Source organism: Ammospiza caudacuta, chromosome 11 (genome assembly GCF_027887145.1).
Source record: "Ammospiza caudacuta isolate bAmmCau1 chromosome 11, bAmmCau1.pri, whole genome shotgun sequence".
Classification (NCBI taxonomy): Eukaryota; Metazoa; Chordata; class Aves; order Passeriformes; family Passerellidae; genus Ammospiza; species Ammospiza caudacuta.
In genome coordinates, this window is record NC_080603.1 from 13,687,286 (window position 1) to 13,701,064 (window position 13,779).

At 37.7% G+C, this 13,779-nt stretch overlaps 1 protein-coding gene across 1 annotated transcript in view; it reads right to left on the reverse strand.

The window, feature by feature from the left end:
- The window catches only part of SLC9A9 (solute carrier family 9 member A9), a 174,276-nt gene that overhangs the window by 89,301 nt on the left and 71,196 nt on the right, over positions 1 to 13,779 (reverse strand). The window contains exons 8-9 of the mRNA XM_058812182.1: positions 13,475 to 13,580; positions 4,626 to 4,714 (exon numbers count right to left, since the gene is read on the reverse strand). Of these exons, the coding sequence (XP_058668165.1) occupies positions 4,626 to 4,714; positions 13,475 to 13,580 (195 nt within the window). The remainder of the gene's footprint in view (positions 1 to 4,625; positions 4,715 to 13,474; positions 13,581 to 13,779) is intronic.

Genomic DNA, 13,779 nt, shown 5'->3' on the forward strand with positions numbered 1-13,779 from the left:
AGTAAACATTGTCTGTTGGCATTCAGGTAACACTCCTTTGATTAATTGATTTTTTTCCCCTTTCAGTTGATTTGGATACCTCTATTGCCATACTTTTGCTCTACTGTTTTAATTTGCTTCTGAAGTGAGTCCATAATCATGGATGGAACAGCTCCCCAGGGAAGTGGTGGAAATGCCATCCTTGGAAGTGTTCAAAAAATGAGTAGATGTGGCATGGTAGTATTTGGTTGATGATTGAACTTCATGGTCTTGGAGATCTTTTCCTACCTCAATGATTCTGTTATTCTAAGTCTAAAGTCTGTATTGAGACTAGACTATAACATATTAGGGTCAAGAGACTATAAAGATTTGATTTGCAGTTTTTGAGAAACTACAAAAAGTTTTATGTTTTTTCCACATGTTTGGATTAATGTGATTAATTAGAATTAAATTAATATGCTTAAAACCGCAGTCCTTTTACACTAAAGTGTCTTTGGAATGCAGCTTAATTTCTGATCCAGAAATCAGCTGATTGATCCCTAGCCAGTGTCCTTGTTGGAAGACATATACTAGGAACCTTTTGAAAGCTTCATGTATTTTTCAGGGATTTCCAGGAAATATTAGCTTCTCCCCTGCAAAGCGATGACTTTTATTAATCAGAGATAATCATGTCTGTTTTATAGTGCAGAGATTAAAATTTGAAGCAATCAGTACTATGTCCATCAGTGAGCAAAGCCCCAGAGTAGGGGCTGAACTTTGAGCCCTGCAGTACAAACTGATCTGCTTAAGCCCCTGAGTGAGACTGCATCTTGGTAGAGTTACTCCCAAGTTAAGCAGCAGTGATGTTTATCTCATTCTCCTGCCTGTGTTAAACCTTGGAGGTGAAGGGCCACTGAAATCTTAACTTGGAATCTTGTGCACACAGCACGCCCAGTGCAGCTGAACAATCAGGGCAGGAGCTCCTGTCTCTGAGGCAGCTTGTTCCCTTAATGGGCTTGCTATCAGGAACAGCAGCACAGGTGAGTAACTGTTTAACTCCTCATGTGATTAGAAAGGCTACTGCACCTCATTGGAGAAAGCAACCTTCACCAGAAGTTAGACACATATGTTTCAGAGGTGACCATGAGAACAAGGCTTAGCTTGGGGAATGAATGGAGACAGGCAGGGCAGTGTGTGACATGCTCCCTTGTTGGCTGGACATGTTTTCCTCTGTCTTCTTGTAATTCCCTGGCTCTTCTTCCTTAGGTGATACATTTCAGAATTCCCTTTCCAGAATTTGTAACTTGCTGACACTATTTTGTCTACAAAGAGAATTCTTGATACTCTTGCACGCTTAACCAAAGAGAAGTATTGCCCTGCCCCACTCTCATTGTTGGAAGTTGTTCCCCAGAGTTAAAGGAGCATGACCAGAAAAGGTACAACTCAGAAGTATATTTATGGCCATTAGTCAGTACTCCACCACTAGGAAAATGTGCTGGTCTTAGCTTGGCGTTTGAGTGAAAGTGATAAAGGGTAGAGAGAAAAACAGAGCCAGGAATCTTATCTTCCTGTAGAAAACACAATCTTATCCATGAATCCTTTTCTAGAGGTGACCTGTAGGGATTTACACTCTGCCCACTTTAAACAAACCAGGGATTTCTGTTTATCTCACTACACCCTGCCCAGCCTCTGACTTTCTTGTAGCAGAGCAAATCAGCCCAGCCCAGCTGTACATCCAAAGTCTAAAGTAAAATTGGAGCTGTGATGTCCCAAGATTTAGAAGCAGCTCTCTGGCTGCAGCATAACGTGAGGGGAGATAGCTGTAAATAATTCTGGAGAAAGCTGCTCAGAATCAAATACCTTTCAATCACATCCCAGCAGTTTCATCTTCTCCTTCACTAAAGATACATTGGATAAATTAAACTTTAAGTGCCTGAAATTCAGGAGCACTCGTGTTAGAGCTAACCTTGCTGCCATGGAGGGCAGGGTCAATCTCACTGTTAAAATCATGATGGCTGTTGTCAGGTCACTGATGATGACTTAAAATGACTTCCATAAAACATCACCCATCTTAAAAAATGACAGTAAAACCACACAGAATGTTTATAAATACAAAATGAAAATTGGGATAATTGAATTGAATGAAAACTAGCTAAAGCCTCCATTTTCACTAATTTTTTTAAATCTACTTTTCTTATGAGAATGTTAAAATAATTCAGTTATTTGTGAAAAGATTAGTGTTGCTTTATAGTTTCAGATTCTGTAAGTTTCAGATGCTTGAAATCTAATATTTCTCTTTCATGAAATCTTAAACAGTGATTGACAGAATAATAAAGGATACATGGGGACTAATAATTACATGGCATCTTTTAACAGATCTTTTTAATAGACATTGTTAAATTCTCATTTAAGAAATGTAGATAAGTTCTCATTTTACATCAGTGACTGAACAGAAACTTTTTACTTCTTAGAGCAAAGGATGATGTATTATGGGAAATGCAGAACTTGGCATCAGGGTCAAAAATACCTCTATAACTCTATACCAGATTTTACCATCAAGCTATAAAATTTTAAAAGCAAGTAAAAAAAGTAAAGAAAATTATGCAAAGCAGTAAAGAAAAAGTTTTTGTTTAAAAACAGCTAACACAATTTTGCAATCTGATTTACAATTTTAAATCTAATTTCCATAGTTTTTGTAAGCTTCAGCTTCAGCCTTAACTCACTGTTTTGTCAGTGTGTATTGCAGTTCAGCACTCCTTTCTGAAAGATCTGTCATATTGTAACAAAAGAGAGAGACTGCTTTGGAATAATTCTATAAAAGAACTGAAAAGCCCTTGATTTTGGCCAGTAATGAGTAATAAAAATGACTTAGATTGGGAGCAAAGCCAAGTGTCTGAGCAACAATATTCATTGAAGATGCACTGAAGTTATATATGATTAGGAGAATGCCAAGTGTGTGGCTCGTTAAATTTGCTTGAAGAGAATTCTTGGGAAGAGAGAAGGAAAAAGGCAGTGCAGGTCTCACTGAATCAGCTGCATATGAAAGGGTAATATTTGGATTAGAAAATAAATTAGAAGAATTCAAAGGAATTCAACAACAATGTTTGAACCATATCATAAAGGAGGCTGAGGATTAAGGGCTTATGGGCAAGAGAAAAACAGAATAGGAGGGTGTGCATAAAACTCATAGCTCCATGGAGAAACACATAATCCCTTTTCTGTGTCTTCAAGGGTAAATTTGGTTTATTTTCACTATTTTGTTTTGCTCTTGTTGAATAGAAGGGAATAATAGAGTAAACCTGAACAAAACTAGGATGCATTTAAAAAAGATATTAGTTGATTCTGCTGCTGAAAAGCTTCATTGATAATTAAAAATACCACCAACCTTGGCTTTTTCTGTCTCTCTCTGAGGCTATGCATCATTAAAACATGCAGATGAATCCCTGAAAAAACTTCAATTCAAATTATAAGTTATATGCAAGGGGAGTAATGGCATATGTAATGCAGCCTTTCTGCAGAACAGAAACAATTCTGTAGTAGATTTCAATGTCATTCCCTTTCAATGCAGGTATCAGAGAAAGGTTGGTTCTCTGCTGGAATACTTTCTGAAAGCATCAGACTCTCCTGCTATGAAGAAATGCAATTGAAAAGACTTATACTGTTCAATAGCTAACACTTTATTATGGGAGTAGTGACCAGAAACTTTTTTGTAATCTAAAATCTGTGATACTCTAACAGTTGAGCTTATACTGTGGTCAGTACTTTTTTTCTATCAAGCTGTTTTTGATAGAAAATTGGATTTTTGATTAAATTGAGATGTGCAAGAAGCGATGAATTTTTCTATGTAAAATTTCAAATGCTTAAAAGAAAGGAATTGCTGAAAAAGGTATGAGATTGCATCATGAAAATTATAGTATTGGGCCATAAGTTTCCATTTTATTCTAGGAGATAGATTTCCTACAGCCTGGGGGTTTTGGGACATATGAGTCAGTGTTAAAAGGGAAGAAAACTGCATTTAAATTACTTCTACCAGGCTCTAGGTAGTGGCAGGGTTGTCTAAAATTACTCATGCTGAAAAGTATTTTGAACATTGCAATGCCATAGACCTGAGAACAGCCTCATGTTTTAAAAAGAATTACAATTGTACTAGTCACTTCTTCAAAAAAACCCCACATGATCGAATTTCACATTTCTAAACTCTAAACAACACAATGGAAAGAAAAAAAATCATTATAATTATGACAATTTTTAATGAAACAGAAATTAAACAATGTCATTGCTTAAATGTGTGGGCCAGACTGCATTTTATACAATCCCTTTGCAGAAATCTACAGGGATCCAATCTTTCAGACCACTTCTATTTTACTTACTGGAGCTCTTTGATTTCCTTAATTTTGAAGCATTTTTGCATGGAAATTGGTGCAAGCTGTTATCTCCACACCTGTCTGGCATTTCAGGTCTCTTGGGAAGAACAGATTCTTATATTCTTATTTTTTTTTGCTTATCCTGATAATTGTTACTGTTTTCTGGCAAAATCTCCAGTCCTTCCCCTGATGAAGACATAAGTCTCTTGCTTTACATTGATGAAATCCCATCCAGCTGTATTGCAGTGACTGTTACTCCTTACACCAGTGTAAAACATGATGTCCTTTATTTCCATGTCCTACCTGTTTAGTTCTCATTTTGGAATCTGCTGACAGGTTGTTGTAGGTGTAATGGGCCTGTGTGACTCCACAGAAAAGGACAGCAACAATACCTGGAATTTAAAAAAAAAAAAAAAAAAGAGCTGCTTCTGTTTTCTTACTTAGGCTTGCAAAAGGCTGCATAAAAAAACCAAATTAGTCTGTTAATAGCTTTTTATAACAAAAGAAATTTGAGATATATGTTCTAAGGCCAATCATGCTTTCATAGCATTTCCACTGTAGTATACTTGGAAATTCAAAGGCTGTAGAATTTTTTTTTCAATTAATACATGGTATGATCCAATCATAATCTGACAGTAATTGTAAATGTAGGACTAAATTAATTGTAACATGTAGGAATTTGGACTATTTGAAAGAATTTGGCAGGGACTGAATGGGGAAGGGAAAAAAAGGTTACTTTTAAATGGTTTGGGATCACTTGGTAGGGAATGACTGCAACAGGGTAAAAACATTCCAGTCTGTGCCTGATTGTATCTTATCACAAGCAGTGTGTAACAATGTCAAGGTGAACAACAACACACTGCTTTAAAGGGATGCTCTGGCAGGTGCAAGCTGTGCTGCCCACAACAAGCAGGTCAGTGACTGGGGACACAGTTATAGTTACAGCTTGTGGAAGGTCTGCAGGGGAAGCAGGATTGTCAGGAATAATAGTAACAAATTTGTTTTATAGGGATATTTTTCAGTACTGCCTTGGTCCTGGTTGTAACTCACTGGAATCACAGAGTAACATCACTGTGTGCAGTAGTGTAATCAAAGAAGCTGATAAGGTTGTGAGGTCTGGACACAGATAATGCAGGAGGAACACACATAGGGAGAAAACAGAAATCCAAAACCAGTGTCCACCAGTAGCCATATGTAAATGGCCATGGAGGAAAAATGCTCTGTCTTTTTCTTAAACTTGGGGCATGTCTGCACAGATAATTATTTACACAACAGCTCAGGGTTTCCTTGTGTCCACTCTGATCATTGTTCCCTGCAGACATTTTGTTTGCTTCTGAGTTCTCTTTATATTTTAAATTTACCTGTACTGCTTCTGCAGAACACTGACTCTTTAGCCAAGAGAAATTCCACTGAACTTTTAGTGTGTCTTTGTTTCTTATATTTATTTTAAGTCTGTTTTGATTTTTCTTTTCCTAGCTACACTAAGCCTTTTCTTCATGGTAAATATTGTGGGGTATGGTGAGATTGTCGCTGCTGAAATACATTCCAGGAAGTTTATATTTTTGTGAGGTCTAATTGCTCTCATGAATGTGTCTAATTCTTTTTTCTCAGTAACTGGATTTGATTGTGCAGAACTGATCTGAAGAGTTTAAAAATTCTCAAGGCATTAATAATATGCACTGGGATGCTCAAATAATGACATTTCAGTTAAAAATACAGGCAAACAGTAATGTTGCTAAGTATCACTAGCTCCAGGCTCAGTAACTGAAATGGAGATAAGAGTTTCTGATGCAGTTTCTTCTCTATTAATCATCAGGATGTCAAGTCTTGCATTTTAAAAATTGACTATTAAATTCAGCTGTGATTATAAACTGATTTTGACTGCTAAGAAACTGTTAATTATGGGTAGTGAGGAAAACCAAGAGAGTGTCATGAAGAATAAAATGGCTTAAATCTGATTTTGCAATAAGAATAAATGAACTGAACCATGCAATTATGCAAGTGTAGAAACCAGATACCCTGTTTCCAGGGAAGACTGGGGGAATGCAGTGGAATATTCCAATTGCTGCAATTGAAAGCTTAATATGTACCAGCCACAACTCTCACAATGAATAGTTCATTAAAAGACTTGGAGAAAATTGTTTGTAATGAATATCCATAAAAATGATTACTTAAGAGTAATGATCAATTACATGCTAACTGAAAAGGAAAGAGAAGTACCTGAAGAGGCAAACACAGAACTCTTTAGTTACAAGGAAAAGGCAATCTGGATTTCTTTGTAGCACTATAAAAGCTGGAATTGAAGTTAGCTTGGTAGCAAAGTACTGTATGAGCAGAGTGTGGCACAGAATGAGGCTGTTTTTGTGGGCTTGCTTTCACAGAGAAGCAGCTAAGAGCAGATATGGCAATACTGGGGTTGAAAACAGAAAATATCCATTAGATGCAGGAGGCAGATAAAGCAACGTGGACCTTTTACTTGTCCTCAGTTTCAGGCTGTTGGAGACAGCTCAGTCACTCTTCACTTAGTGGAAAAATCAGCAATTACTGAGACAGTGCTACAATTGCAGAACAAAATGCTAACTTAAAGTAAGCAGGGAATGTTTTGAGTTGAAACAAGAGGTAAGTTAAGTGCAATACAGCTCATTGTGTTGATTAACAGATTACTGACATTTTTCTCTTAATATAAAAGATGAGACATTTCACAGAAAAATGCTTTTATCACTAGTAAACTTTCAGCTTCAGATCAACCTCTTTTTTTTTAGAAATAAAAGCCTTACCATTTTATTTGATTTTTTTAACAGAGAAATTGAGACAATTTGTTAACTGTTAATACAGCTAGAGAACTTATTCTTACATTAGTTTTTACAATTATATGTAGTTGAAATGGTTGTTGAGTCAAAAGCTAGTAATATAAAAAATATAGCAACTATATAGGAACTTGTAAATTTAATAGTATTTTCCTGATAGTGGGAACCTCAAAATTATAGTGTGGGAATTAATTTACAAGTGCTAATCTGAAAATAGCTCCCATATTAGCTCTCACTAATAGACAAAATCTTCTTTTAAACCATTTCACAAACATGCAAAAAGGAATATCAGAGAAGAGCAGCAGGTGCAATGTTCTTTTAATGCAAAACTTGAAGTGAGTGGCCATAATCAAAACCTCAGAATTTGCTAATTTGAGAGATTAAACCAGACATTTTTCTCCCGCTGTCAGGTCTTTTGGTGGTAATAAAGGGAATTTAGAAAAAGAAAACCCCCAAGCTGCTACTTTCTGGGGGAGTAAAGGAATAGGTAAAAAGTGTAGCTTCATTTCAAAAGACCTGTGAGCAAACCAGTTTTCATCCCAACTTAAAATCTTTCCAGAACTTCTGGGATGCCTCTCTAAAGATGCACAACATCCTGAAATCTCTCAGCAAAGGAGCAGGAACTGGTCTTTCATCAGAAGTGGGGAAATGCATGGAAAAAGGAACAATGAGGATTGGGTAAAAGAGAAATTATTTAAATCAGATAACATTTACTTTGGAGTCATGCTTATGTCAGAATCTCCACAGCATCTCCTGGGCTGCAGCTGAATGTGTGAGTGGCAGGAAATGAGACTCTGAGTGCCTCCAGTTGCTGCAGTAATGGGGCCACACACCCAGGGGCAACAACCTCCCTATCCAGGCTGTTTGAGGGTATGGAGTGTAACTAATCATTTTCTTGATACTAAAGAAAATATTTAAAGTTTCTTACACCAGACCTGCACCAATGCAAACCAAAGTTTGTGCTTTGCTCATGAGGCTTTTATCTCTGGAGTTATCTGAGGCTGATTTTATTTTGAAGTGACACATAGCAACAAAAGATGGAGCTGAGGGGATTTTTTAGGCCCTTATCTGAGGACTGTTCATTGGTGTTGTACCTGGCTGCTTCAAGTGAGACCTGGGCTTCAGTGTTGTACTTTTGTAACCCCAAATGAATTGCTGAAATCAATTTCCACTGGAACTCCTATGGTGACATAGAACAGCATTTATTCTGGCCATGCTAAGAGTGCTTGCCCTGTTTATGCTGAATCACTGCACTAGCAATAAGACTCCACTATTCACATTTTATGCAACTGATCTTTGGTCTCAGCTTAATGCTTTGCTAGAATGTGATTTTCTCCAAAACATACACATTTCTCTTTTTTTCTTACTGCCTTAGAAGACTGTGCCTACAGCAGCCTCTAAATTAGCCAGACCCAAGCCCTGACTCCAGTAAGGGATTGGCAGCAGACCAGCTCAGTTGTCATCTGTCTCTGCATAGCTGGGCAAATGCCATTTTCTTATCTCTTGTTTTCCTAATTAGGCTTAGATTCCATCCTGTGCTCCTGGGAGTGGCAGACCTTGAGCTTACAAGAGTTGTGGTCTCTTTGCTTTTGACCTGGAAGCCAAATTATCCCCTCTCCTTCGTCCCTGGCAGGAGTCTGCCTACTCTGCATGTCACAGCATTGCACATTACTAATGAATAAAGAAAAGAAAGCCACACAGTTTAGAACTGAAAGCCCAGAATATCTTCCTTGTATAGAATAATGTCAGCTCAGTGAACTGAAGCCCAAACTGCCTTGGGCTCACAGTGCTCAGAACTGCAGAGAGAAATGTTTTGGTAGATCCCTTCTGAGAGTGTGCACAAGACCTGCTCACAGCATTTTAAAAAAGCAATGAGGTAGATGACAGATTTTAGACAAATCACAGCAAACAGACAGGAGAAGTGAACAGCATGAGGATAAATGCACTTTGTCAGCAGTATTAAAGAAAATGAAGTTGGTGACATTCATGCTTGCTATGTTCTAAATAGAAAAGTAGCACAAAATTGCCCCAGGGAGAAACCAATCTTTGGACTCATCCTGGGCACCTCATTCATAATATGCTGCTTATTTATTTTCGGAGGAAAAGGAGGAAGAGCTTTCCTGATAGATAGACTCTGCTCTCCTGTGAGCCCCTGAATAGGAAGGCAGGTGTCACAAAGGCAGAAACATCACAAAATGTCCAGACAAGAATTGCTGAAGGTGAGGAAGCAGCAGTAATTTATTATTACAAGTTTTTTGCTTTATAATGATCAGGGCTCTGAAAATTAATAAAGGAACAAAAATTACACTCTGCAACAATTTTTTCCTTCAAGGTCTATTGTCTTTTTTGCCTTCATAATGCAGGTCTTTACTGTGTAAAAATCAGAGAGCTTGGCTGCAGTTTTGATGCCTTTGCACTGAGTCACTGTGTGACTTTGAAGCGTGCACCAAATGAACACATACATACAGGTCAATTCCCATGTGCTTAAATGTATTTCTGCAGGTAAATTAATCTCCTTTTATTTGAGTATCTGGTCATTTCAAACAGCTGTAGATAGAGAAGGTCTAAGTGAGATGACCATTAAATGCCCATGTACATCATGAAACCTTTCTCAGACTGAGTGATCATTCAAAATTTAGAAAATGTTGTTAATTATAAAACAAGATAAAAAGCAATTAATAAATGCAAGATATACTTTCTTGATTTATTTCAACAAGTGTTTAATTTAAATTATTTGTGATTTTTTTTCATAGTCTACTAGTAAATACTATGTAATGAACTTTGCAAATGAAAACATCTCTATTAGCACTGACCTTACTCTAGTATTCTGCTATTACAGCTTTGCTCAGCAGTCAGGAATGATATACTCCAGGGCAAATGAGAAAATGCACAAATTAGATTCTACTGTATAAGAATCAATTTATCATGCATGTGTCACAGCTTGATGATATAGCTATAAGATTAATAACCATAACATTAATTTATAATTTCCAGTTCCCAGTATAACAATGATTGTGTAGTCATCCCAGATTTTTATTTTGTTTTGCTGGTTCGATCACATCCATTTTTCAACCAGGGTCAGGCCCATGTATTGTGTGTTATATATCATGGGATATCTTGAGGCAGAGAAATGCAATATTTTCTAAAATATTGACCTGTACTACTCTCCATTAAATTTTATTTTAGAAATCTGCAAGCTAAACAAGTGAACACTACCACCTACTTTACCCACTAAAAAAACAGCATAGCCCATTATTTATAAATTATGAAATACTTCAATATTACACTTCAAAAAGCTCAGAATGATTGAATGACTGCTGTGGAAAGCATTATAAGAATAAAATTATTTTGCAATTACATTACTTAATAGCTACAGGGAAGTACTAGTCTAGTGTTAATCCTTTGAAGTTCATTTAGAAGGAATGAACAGAGAAAGCACAATGTCCAAGGGAAAGGAAGATGAATAGAGGCATAAATGTCTCATGGAACCAGTTGGTTTTTGAAGCATGTCAGCACTAGCAGTGTGGTGCACTGAATGCAGTGGTGCAGCTGTGCCATTGCTGGGCTGAGGCTCTCTGCCTTCTCACAGCTGCTGGTAAGGACAGGCACAGGGCTGTAAAACCAGGACCTGCACTCTCTGAGACAAAGGGCAAAGCAAGAAAGCTGGGAAAGACTGGAAATTAGAGTGTGGAGTGAGAGCTGAGTGTGTCCTGGAGCATGAGTGCCCCTTTGCTGGGCTCCCCCTGCAGCAGGTGCTTTGTGTGCACACATCTGCATTTTGCACACATTTCCTCAGCATGGCTATGAGAGATCAGGGCTGAACCAAAGTCTGGTGAAAATCTCTTAACCAACAGAATATTTCTGCTGCTGAACTTGGGGTTTAAAATAGTATTTTGAAAGGAGGAGAGTTAGAACTATTTCAGAGGAAACTGAAAGACAAAAGCAACATCAAAACTGGTTAAGCCAGGCAACTAAAGGATAATGTCAGCACAGTACTAATAAAGTAAATGCAGTTATAAAACACAGCTTTGAGCTTCTGAAGCCACAAGAAAGGCCCCATGTTTTTTTTCCATAATAACAGCTTCTGACAAAAGCCTTTTACAGAAATTAAGTGACAAAGATTTAAGTGATAAAAGTTTCAAGATTAAACTTTGCCTTCTGACAAGTGTTATTAAACAATTTCCGCATGAAACTCAGAAACCATGAAGAATACCCATGAAAAAATGCTAGTGACAGAACTAAAAATGCTTGATACTTTTCATTGGAATATAGGTGTTGGTGAATTATCTCTCCTCTTTCAGTTCCTATTTTGTTAAGAATTAGTTAAATTTCCCAACAGTTTTCTATTTTTCCCTTAAATTGAAACTTTGCTTTGGTTCCACTCTCTTCCTCCTTCTCTGCCTGTATCCATTTAAAATTCCTTACCATGGCTTCCACCACCATCTGTGGTGTTCAATAATTAAGTCTTTTATTTCAGATATTTTATATATTACAGCAGAAAAGAGCAATGAAACACTCTTCAGGGTAACTACCAGGAGAGACTCTGCTGTCCATCATCACGTTTGCAGCATGCAAAAAAGACACATGCCAATTATTTTTGTCTGGACATAGAGTCTGTTCCTATGCCTGAGAAATGGAAATTACCTTTGGTGCAGCACCTGAGGCTCTGAAAGATATGAGTGTTTCCTTTACAAATCTACTTTTTGTGTATAACGTATAATAAATTGTTCAGTTGCTGAAACACAGCATCCTTGTGCTCTGTGAGGAATGCATTTTAAAACAGTCTTTACTTGGAAGTCACTGGTTTAGGAAATCTGTACCTCCAGTAAAAGGAAAGTGATCAACAATCCTCCTCCTCTGCTTGCATTTTTCTGCAGTATTCATGCCACATTTTTAAGAGCTTGTTGAGTGTAACCCCAGGCAGCAGCTCAGACTCTCACAGCTGCTCACTGCCTCTCTCCCTTCTCCTTGGTGGGATGGGGAGAGAATGAGGCAAGAGCAAGAGTGAGAAACCTTCCTGCAGATCTCCTGCTCTGGGGTCAGCTGTCCTGGCACCCTCAGCCCCTCTGCTGCTGGGCTGAGCAGCAGAAAACCCCTTGGCTCTGTCTAAGAGCTTCTCAGGGACCCCTGAAATATCCCAGCACCACATTAGCTACTGTGAAGAAAATTAATGCTACCCTTGCCCAAACCAGTACAGAGCTGTTAAGAGACAAAATGGACTTTCATTCCACCTGGTATCTGATTTTCTTGATGAAATTAATTACCACCCTTTTGTTCAGTTCATGTACCACTGTTTTTATTCATTGGCCTGAAGAATTTGGCAGTAAACAGGATGCAAAGTTGTATAATTAGTGAGACAAAGATGCAGATATTAATACCCATTCAGAAATGGTTTGATTGTGTGGCTGATATTAAAAAAATAACATGCTGGCTCCAGAGAACTCAGTAAAAATATAACTGTTGCCTTCAAAAGGCTTTGAATGATTTGCGAACAAAGCAGCATGGGCTGCATTACACTCCATTAAGCATTTTTCTTCTCCTGATTTTCCCTGACATTAATTAGAGCACTGGAGTTCAGAGGTGACAACCTCAAGAGCATTAAAACAATCAAGGCCATAGAAACTTTGTTCTTTTGAGTCACACTATACAATAGATTGCTGTGGAGGTAAGCTATATCCATTTACAAATTTTGCCTAAACTTCTGTGTGGACTTTAATGGAGGCCCTGGGTACATAATCGACTGTGATTGTACAATTTGTTTCCTGGCATTAATGAAAAAAACAATTGGATCTCACATCTTTCTACCTGTCATTGGGACATGGCTGTGCCAAAATGTACATGTAGGTGCACTGAACAAGATGACTTTTTTTTTGTAAGTATAAAGGTGGATGCAACCCACCCTTAGCCCTGTTCTTGGTTTACTATTGATAATTGGTCTCAATTATTGATGATTGAGAAAAACAAGAAGGGCCCAGGATATGGAGTGTGTGCAGAGGAGCACAGGCTGGTAATCACAGGGCACTGCCTCCTTCCTTCCTTGCCTTACTGTTATCTTTGGTCTCCTAGCTGGCCAGAAAATAGGGGGATTAATAGAGAGACATTAATAGGGATGGGATAATGCAGCAAGGAGAGACTGAGGACTTGAGCCTGATCTATTATGTCTTTGTCTGGAAGAATTATTCACTGGCACTACAGAATTGTTCTTAAAGATGAAACAATCTCCAATATAGCAACAGGCTTTTAGGAGCTTTAGATATGATGTCATGCCTAAAATAAACCATGCATTTTACCCACACTAGAGGCACAATACAAAATTGCTTTTATTTCATTTAATGCAATACTTACCTGTAAGCCCAGCAGCTTCTGCTGATAAGAAGGCACTCCAGGATAGGAGGAAAAACAGGCCTGTCTCCAACATAGGAAACTCACACAGCTTTGTGAATTTGGTCAAGTGCTAAAAGATTACTAAGGAAAAATAAAAACCCAACTGTTTTATAAGCTAAAATCACCCCCAATCTGAGAAAGGATGAAAGAAAGAAAGCAAGCTCCCCCACCATACTCATCTAAACATTGAATTTGGGAAGAACTGCACAGCTTCTGACTTATCTCAAGGAGCAAAATCCAGAACAGATTTTAAAGTCAGCTATTTT